Source organism: Hibiscus syriacus, unplaced genomic scaffold (genome assembly GCF_006381635.1).
Source record: "Hibiscus syriacus cultivar Baekdansim isolate YM2019G1 unplaced genomic scaffold, ASM638163v2 tig00000326_pilon, whole genome shotgun sequence".
In the NCBI taxonomy this organism is placed as follows: Eukaryota; Viridiplantae; Streptophyta; class Magnoliopsida; order Malvales; family Malvaceae; genus Hibiscus; species Hibiscus syriacus.
Genome location: NW_024061781.1, coordinates 93,030 through 102,026, shown reverse-complemented (window position 1 = coordinate 102,026; position 8,997 = coordinate 93,030). Strand labels below are relative to the sequence as shown.

At 36.7% G+C, this 8,997-nt stretch overlaps 2 protein-coding genes across 2 annotated transcripts; both read right to left on the bottom strand.

Moving 5' to 3' along the window:
• Window positions 1-624: 624 nt before the first annotated feature.
• LOC120164626 (probable protein phosphatase 2C 59) lies at window positions 625-3,889 on the bottom strand. The gene is made up of 9 exons (XM_039174323.1): window positions 3,797-3,889; window positions 3,235-3,482; window positions 2,911-3,038; window positions 2,170-2,268; window positions 1,917-2,075; window positions 1,548-1,634; window positions 1,350-1,441; window positions 1,056-1,130; window positions 625-977 (listed from the first exon to the last, which is right to left on the bottom strand). The coding sequence occupies exons 2-9, from the start codon at window positions 3,309-3,311 to the stop codon at window positions 786-788; spliced, it is 909 nt and encodes a 302-aa protein (XP_039030254.1). The 5' UTR covers window positions 3,312-3,482; window positions 3,797-3,889; the 3' UTR covers window positions 625-785.
• Window positions 3,890-7,230: 3,341 nt separating this feature from the next.
• LOC120164525 (aspartyl protease family protein At5g10770-like) lies at window positions 7,231-8,997 on the bottom strand. Its single transcript, XM_039174256.1, has 2 exons — window positions 8,797-8,997; window positions 7,231-8,726 (listed from the first exon to the last, which is right to left on the bottom strand). Exons 1-2 carry the CDS (start codon window positions 8,960-8,962, stop codon window positions 7,456-7,458), a joined length of 1,437 nt encoding a protein of 478 aa, XP_039030187.1. The 5' UTR covers window positions 8,963-8,997; the 3' UTR covers window positions 7,231-7,455.

The following is an 8,997-nucleotide window of genomic DNA, read 5'->3' as shown; positions in this document are numbered from 1 at the left end:
CTAAATAAAAGGTTTCGCTAGCTCGTCCTAGGTCATGGCAAAAAGGTCCATTCTTTCTTGATGCTCGGCTGTTACTTTTATGTTAGCGTGTCATTAATGCTGGTTTGTTATCCAGGATTATGTTTTTCACTTTGATTTTTAGTTGGGATTTAGGATGATGATGATGATGATGAACATCAAGGTGGCTGCTTTGCCTTGTTGACTCTTCTTGATGATCTGAATCCTCTATTATCAATTTTCTTTTTCTAATTTTATTGTTAAATAAAATTTTATATAAAAATATATATTTATTAAAACTTCAACGTTTATTACGTTTTCAATGATGCTCTCAGTAGTAAATCCGCTCTTAGTGGTTAAAATGAGTATTCTTCTCCCTAAATATCTTAAGTATGTCTTATGCTGTGTGTATAATTAAAAAAATTCTAAACATATGATATCTCATAATCATTTTATATTATTAAAAAAATGCTATTAATAGTGTTTTACTTGACGATTTAAACTCTATTATTTCAATTCTTTTGAATAAGTCCTTTTGAATGATTAACTGAGGTGAATGTTTATATTTTTACCTACTTGATGTAACAATGTTAAGTGTACTCCACAATTAGAACTTTTACTACATTTACAACACACATAAGTGGGCTTTTATCTTTTTAAGTCTTGGAAGCCCTTTACACGTGCACATCGTCTATGTAACAGAGGTAATGTACATCAGTAGCCTTTTTTCCTCATACATACCCGTGCAAAACCTAAAACTTGGGTGGCAAGCAAGGGTTATGATTTGCTTACGCAGAAACATTGCGAGGAGAACCAGCTTCATTGGCAGAAGCGTTGGCAGAAGAACCTCCTTGATTGGCCATGAAACGGACCACCAAACAAGTGATGTTATCTGCACTACCCCTCTGGGATGCCTCTTGAATCAGCTGCTTTGCTGCTTGCTCAGGATCCTGTATTGGCTTTACAATTGCCACAGCCTCCTGATCGAAGGCAAAGCTTGCAGTTATTAACTACGCTTGTTTCTTCGATTGCCTTTAAGTAAGCAAACTGTTTCCTACCTCATTTGATACAACGTCCCACAGTCCATCGCTTGCAAGTATAAGGAACTCAAGAGAGCTGTCAACCTTTTCCTCCTGCAATCTCGAAAAGTGATATCGGATTAGAAAACACTCAAAAATCAGTAGAAATCCTAGTACAAAATTAAAATTTAATACCCATATAAATCATAATCATCTGGAATCCTACATAGTTTTCATGCTGGGTTTGTGCATTACAGGTTTCTATCTTAATTATGCTGCACGATTTACATCTCAGGAACTCAAGCTTATTTCAACCAAGTCTTCCAACCAGACCTGAATTTCTGGATCAGCAACTACATACTGCTTTAAGTGCCTGTCACCAAATGCACGAGAAACAGCAAGAACACCTCCCACTCTCCAAGTTCCTACAGAGATAGTTTTCAGCCACAATAAAAAGAAGAATTAAAAAAGAGATCAGTATGGCATGTATAAGGAACTCAAGACAGGAAGGAGAAATGGATAGATGTACACCAGCCCACATGACAAACCCTCCTGCATTCTCAATCCGTTGTCGCTCATCACTTTGATCGGGCTTGTGATCGCGAGACACAGCAATAGCTGAATGAGGACATACAATAGACAAGCCATGTATAAAATTCAATTCAGCAATCAAATAATCCATTAACAAGATAAACAACAAATTCACAAGTACAATAAATGGGTGAGGGCAATTATATATGATTACATTGTTTTAAAACGTTTGAAGTTATACAGAAAATATATAGAAGCCTTGTGAGTTTTTCATGTTCCAGGTAAAGCCAAAGCCAACTTCATGTGTTGTCAGAGATGAGATGAAAATAAAAGAAAGAAAAAGGGAAAAAAAAAACCCACGACTCTTACCATTGCCTCCTCTGCAGATAACAGCTCGGGAATCACCAACATTTGCAACTAGCAAACGGTCACCGACAAGTATAGCAGTTGAAGCAGTCGATCCAGCATCCCTATTCTGGTTATTTTCTGACTTTAAAAATTCAGAGTCTGTGTGATTGTATGCATCAGCTGGAGGTTGGAAACAATTTCAAAGACAAGTTAACAAATGACCAGCCCACTAGAAAAGTCACAACCATATGATACAGTAATTATAAGTGAATACCTATAGCAGACTTGGTGTCAGATATGAACTTTGGATGCTTGATCAAATTACTAAAAAGGTGGCGCTTCACATATTCAGCAGCCCGTACACCTCCGTGACCTGAAACAATCATGCTTGTAAAGATTGATTTAACCAATTTGCAACTAAACATAACTAACCAGCAATTGCAGTTTTTACATTACTTGGCGAAGATATGATTTTCATTGTTGCATGGTAAAACCAACTACTCTATGGCAGAGTATAATGTCACAAACTGCCTCAATATAAAATTTATAGTTTACCAAGGTAATGCTCCATCCTAAGCCAATAACAGCCTTAAGAAATGGCTTCAAGGACTGCTACCACAATGACATTGGAGCACATAACATATATCAGAATCTGCATAAATTCTTTTCAGATGCATTCTCCGCATTTAGACTACCGTGTATCATTACAAGTTGGTATAGGAGATTATTGTCCGGCAATCTTAATCACTTAAGCATACAGATTAGAGCAAGATTAAAGGGGCAAGGCTTAATTTTAAAACAGAAGAGATCGTGAACAGAGAAAAAGAATTACCAACCGAAGGAAGGGTACAGCAAAGGAGATTATTGATCCCTCATACACACTCTTTAAAGCAGATATAACAACCACTATAGATGTTACAAAGTATTTACCTATATATGTTAGTAAGTTATGCATTTCATGCATGCTTGCAAGAGCGTGTGTAAGAGTGAAAGATGCACAAGAGTTAGAATATACCATCAAATACTCCAAAAAGGCCAACTATCTCTCCATCAACACCATCAATCATAGTTTCGTAAAAATCCTCCATCGAAGACCTCTTCCCTGGGGAGCTTGCATAGCCATAGCTGAACTTTCCATTCTGACTGTTGCCAGAAAATAGGGGAAAATTTTAATTTAGATATTGTCCAAATCATTGCATCATTTAACAAAATTATTTAAGTTCAATAAAAATATGGCAAAAATTGGGGGTAGTAATTTGCAAATAAAAAAAGAGCATCAATTGAACAAAATTTTTAGATAAAGGCAAAGAACAATGACAGAAGAAGAAAAGGCAGCAACCTAAGCCCTCCGCCACAGACAGGTCGAACTTCATGAACCTGGCTTGAAGATTGCAAAACCGAATTCAGATATCCCATACTATGACTGAAGTTTATCGAATTTTGACGCTTTAGCCCTTGTATCCAAATCAGGAAATAGCAAAAACATGTGCATTCGACAATATAAATTTTAGCAGATGAAAGAAAAGGAAAAATCAGCCTTCAGATTTGGAGGATCATCTTTAAATTGAGCCAGCTATGAATCATAACCTGCAAAAAATAAAAATTGCCAGAGCCAAATTCAAGACCAAGTTTGAACTGCATAGATCGTAATTCATAACCTCTCAATCTCGTGCATAACATTTCAAATAAAGCCTCAAATAAACACAACTAAATAAAAAATTAACTGAAGGCGAACCTATCCAAAGCAATAAATGAACGTTTAGTTTGTAATACCTCGATGAATGAGAAGGAAAAGGGGAAATGAAATGAAATGCATAATAACAATTGTGAAGGGGGAAGGGGAAAAGGCAAAGTAAGCTCATAAAAAGCGTTTTTATAGGGAAGAAAAAGACGAGACTTACAAATGGAGATTAGCAGCTGACGGTTTTAAAGAGATGAAATGATTTTTCTCTCTGTTTGGTTACCGGCTGGAGTCAGGAGAAGTAATAACTGAAGTCGGGGATGGACCAAGTCCACCCAACTGCCCTTATTTAGGTGGTTGATCGTTGAAGCATACAGGTGGTGCACATGCAGAGGAGAATACAGTACGTCCCTTTGTTTTTATTTTTTAGAGTAAATACTCTTTTAGTCCCTCAACTATTTATGTGATTCTATTTTGATTGCTTATCTATTTTTTTTTTAAATCATACATGTACGTTTTTGTTCCATTTGATAACCTGTTGTTAAAACTAATCAGAACTACTTATGTGACGTTCTTTATTTTCTCACTGATGATGTGGGATTACATTATGATAATATGTCAGTATCATCATTAATTTTTTTAATGATTAGTGATCAAAGTATAACAAAAATATAAGTTTAATTATGATTTTAAAAAAATAATTGAGTGACCAAAATAAAAATATGCATATAGTTGACTACTACATACAAAACTAAGCATATAGTTGGTCACCCAACTATTATTTAATTTTTTTATTACTCAATTATTTCTTTTAAAATTATATCTAACGTTACATATAGATTCTTTTTTACTCACCCGTCTTTAAAAAGTAACAATGTTATTGATGTATCATTTTAATTAATTTTCAATACTAACGTAATATTGGGGGAAATATTATCCATCGTTGCCTCTGGGAGCCTCTGATCCTCTTGAGGGGTCTGATCCTCTTGAGGGGTGCCCCTCCTCTTACTCGTCTTTTTTTGGTTCCGCCTTCTCAAATTAAAGCCCCCAAGCTACGGTTCAGGAGTTCACTACACAGGCGGGAGGATGGAACCTTGACCAGCTTAATTATCTCTTTGATGAGGATCTCATTCAGTGGATTCGTGGTGTGCCGTGGCCAAACGATGCTGTGGCGCCATCAACCTAATGGCCGATGTACGATCCATTCAGCTGCTGCCATCTTACGTCAAGAGGATAAGTCCTTAAATGATAACATTTGGGGTTTTGCGTGGGACTTTGAGGGCCCCCAACGGATAAAGCAACTGCTGTGGACTACGCTCTATCAGAGATTAATGACCAACGCTGAGCGCACCAGACGAGGCATTAACAATAATCCGAGCTGTCCGAGATGTGGAGCCGCTGAAGAATCAACGCTTCATATTCTCCGGGACTGCTACCAAGCACATCATATTTGAAATCAGCTGCTTCCTATTCATCTAAAGCCCTTTTTTTTGTCCTCTCCTACTGTTTTGGATTGGTTGCAATTTAATCTTATTACTCTTGCAGATTCCAGAACTCAAGATTGGTGGTGGAAGCACCTCTTTGGAATTCTCCTATGGAAGCTCTGGAAAAATCGAAATGATTTCGTTTTCAACCAGAAAGTTCGAGCAGTGATGGATATTATTCAGTCGGCTACGGCTTGGGCAGGCATGGTCATGAAAACTCACCAAAACAAGCCCACCGATATTACATGCAGAGAGCAGAAGCACTGGAGACCCCCTCAAGTTGGTCATTTTAAACTTAATACAGATGGCGCCGTATCTCACTTGACTATGAAGGTTTCTTGTGGTGGCGTTATTCGCTAATTGGCTTCTCAAGGAATATTGGCTACGCATCCATCCTTTAAGAGGAACTTTGGCTACGCATCCGACACCTGGAGCTTGAGACTAGCAATTTGGAAGCTTTTCGCCTTCTCATCTCCTCAAATGGCTCCACCCAATTGCCCATTATCCGAAGAATAAAGCTTCTCACCAAGCTCCCTTGGTCCCTAAAGTTCAAGTATACGCTTCGTGCAGACAATAAACCGGCCGACAACATGGCGAATATTGGCCGAGATCTCAACCAGAACCTCCAGATTTTTTATCAGCCCCTACTGAAGTGCAAAGAACTCTCAACGACGAGCGCAATGCTTTGTACTTAAGGCACCACCACTGAGCTCTCTCGTGGTTTATTTTTGTCACCAAAAAAAAGAGATTGTCATAACGTAACATTTTAACATCATCGTTACTTTTTCAATGATAAGTAATCAAAACAGTACCAAAACATAATATTAAATATGATTTTGACAAAATAATAATTAAATTATAAAACAAATTAAGTAAATAGATAATTTATCCTTCTAATTATTTTAAAAAAAGTTCGTTGTGTAGAAATCAATCAATATATATATATATATATATATATATATATATATATATATATATATATATATCCAAGCACAAGATAAGCTATTGAGTGGTCTGGATATTTAGAATGGAACAGAAATTAATAATAGTAATTAATGAATGATTAAAGTCTCTCTCTGTCCACGTATGATCTAACTATAAATTTATTGAATCCAATTCCCTTTGCCTCAGATCATGGCAATTGTTGCATTCCGTGTAAGACATTTCATGTGCCATTTTATATATGAAAATACAGAAATATATATTGGATTAAATTTGATACTTATTTTTTTTTTGGTAAACTACGCATTTAGTATCTAAATTATCATTTTTGATATATTTTAATACCTAAACTTTTAATTTTTTCAAAGTCATGCTTAAATTTTAGTTTTTGTTTCATTCTAGTATCCCGTCATTAAAAACTTTAGTTTTTGTTTCATTTTAGTACCATGCTCAAAATTTGAAATTAGGTTTTGAAAAAATTAAAATTTTAAGTATTAAAATAAATTAAAACTGATAATTTAAATAGTAAGTATATTAAGTTTTAACTGTGAGTACTAAAATGAAATAAAAATAGTCTACCTAAACCATGACCCACACACACACACATATATATATATATATATATATTATGTCAAAAAAATTATATTAGTCTAGTTGATATATTTTTCTATATTCACTTTAAATATATAGTTATTATATTTTTTAGATAAATTTTTAGGCATAATGTTAAAATTAGTCCCTAACATTTATCAAAATGATAATTTTGTTCTCTGTTCTATTTTTTTAGTATTTTAGCTCCAACAATTTATTTTAGGGAAAATGGTATCTATTTTTGACTGAATAGTCACTTTGACCCTTATTTTTTTTAAGAGTATTTAGGCTTCCAATGGTTCATTTTAGGGTAAAAAGGAACATTATTTTAGAATGTTAATCGTTTGTTAACTGACGGTTTTCATCTATGGATGAATTTTCTAATCCCAAAATTAAAATTTTGGTAGCTAATTTTATTATCATTACAATTTTTTTCTTATATTTATATTGGCTCACCCAATAAAGTTATTTATGTATTCGTTACTGGTCATATATTTTAAATATTGTTTATGTATTTTCTATTAAAAATTTGTTTACGTCCTCTAGAATTTTATAAATTCAAATTCTCTCTAACATAAGATCCTAAGTCCGTCCCTGGTTATAATCAGCTAAAAGTACTTATGATTTGAAAGCCATACAAAGCCATATCTTTTTATAATTGTTCACAAATTGCAGCATGCATTTTATTTTCGAAGGTTAATGGGTAGAAAAGAGCAGAGAAGTGTCCAGTTAAATAGTAAAGATAACTTTTACTAGTGTATATAGATTGTTTCAATCTTAAGCCAACATTTCTATCATATGAATTTTGATTCGATTTGACTGCTAACTTGAAGAATTTTCTTCTCATTCAGCTTTGTAAAACTTATGTGCATCCGCCTGTAGTAAACCCAAGCTTCCCTCCAGCACCATCGTATACCACTTGCAGTGTCCTTTGCTGTGTATTCCCAAAGATTCCTACGTCCGTGTCATCACTGTTGCCTGCAAACGCCAGGCACACTTGTGAGATACCATTGGCGTACAAAATTCCGTTTTCGTCGATCGGAACCTCGACGTCGCCGCTGAAGAAGATGCTTATCTCAGGCACGTTAACAGAAGTGAAGTTGGTGAAGTCGTAGCATGTGTCCAGGATTGAAAGTGGTTGTGCCATTGGATATTGGCTCATCAGTTTTTTGAATTCAGAGCTCAGTGCTGAGTAGGCCATCGGTGGTAGCCGAGTGATGACGGTTCCGGAGTCGATTATAGCGCCACTGGCAGTGAAAACAGAGGCGGAAATCGGTAGTTTTTTGCCACCAACGCTTATTCCGACAATGTCGATTCCGTAAAAGGATGAGCTTTGGGAGATCGTGGACAATGCTGTGAATTTTACCGATTTCGATACGCCGCCGTCTCCAAAATTGAGGAAACCGGTTGAGCTTGAGGATGACGGCAAACAGTAGGAGAATAATTTCTTGTATTTCATGTCGGTCTGCGAAGGTAAAGACAATTTATCTCGGCCAAGTCCAAGCAAACCGGCTGCTCTTCCAAAAAGACCTTGATTGTTTTGGCCACAACCGAATAAAAAGTCATCGAACACATCGGTTGGTGTCAAGGTGAGCTTTTCTTTAGCGAAGATTCCGACCGAGAAAGACGAATCTCCGTATTGGATGCCATAGACACAAGCTGCTGATGAACATCCAGGCCTATTTCCCGTCGCAGAAACGAGTGAACTGCAGGTCGGTGAAGTACACGAAATGTTGGAATACGTTGAGGATTGTGATGGGGCAAAAATTTCGTCCTGCTGTTTATAGCAACTTCCAGCGCAAGGCTGACATTGTGTCCATGTAATGTCACTTCCGGTATCAAATATTAGAGTTAAATCCTTCTTCGGGTTGCCTAGACCGATGGTAACGACATAATTGCCAACTCCGACCGAACTTCCATCCTTTGCTGGGAGGCTGGCTGCATCTGTCTGGTCGAGGTCGAGGTCGGTGGAGTGGCCTCGGTTCTTGGCGAGTTTGGAGCGAATGGACTTGACCCGGTCTTCATCTTGGAGGAGGATCTGGGCGTGAGTGGGAATATTTGATTTATCTTGATAGAGTTGAGAGCATGGACCGTGCTTGTGAACGACTTGTAAAGATGACTTGTTGTCTAATGCTGAAAGTGAAAGACATGCATCACAAATACAAATACGCAGATAACAGAGAAAGAGATGGGAGTAATTTACCTTTGGTTGCAGAGCTGCAAATAGAGGAAGGTAGAAGAGAGCTCAGTTGGATGGTATGGCTCTCTACCGTTGCTTTTCGTCCCAAGGCATAGCCCTCCTTCAAACAGCAGATAAGCCATACAACAACAATAACATAAGCAGAGAGGTGAACGATAGTGGCACCCATGCTCCTACCTGCTTAATTTCTCATCCTGCCACCTA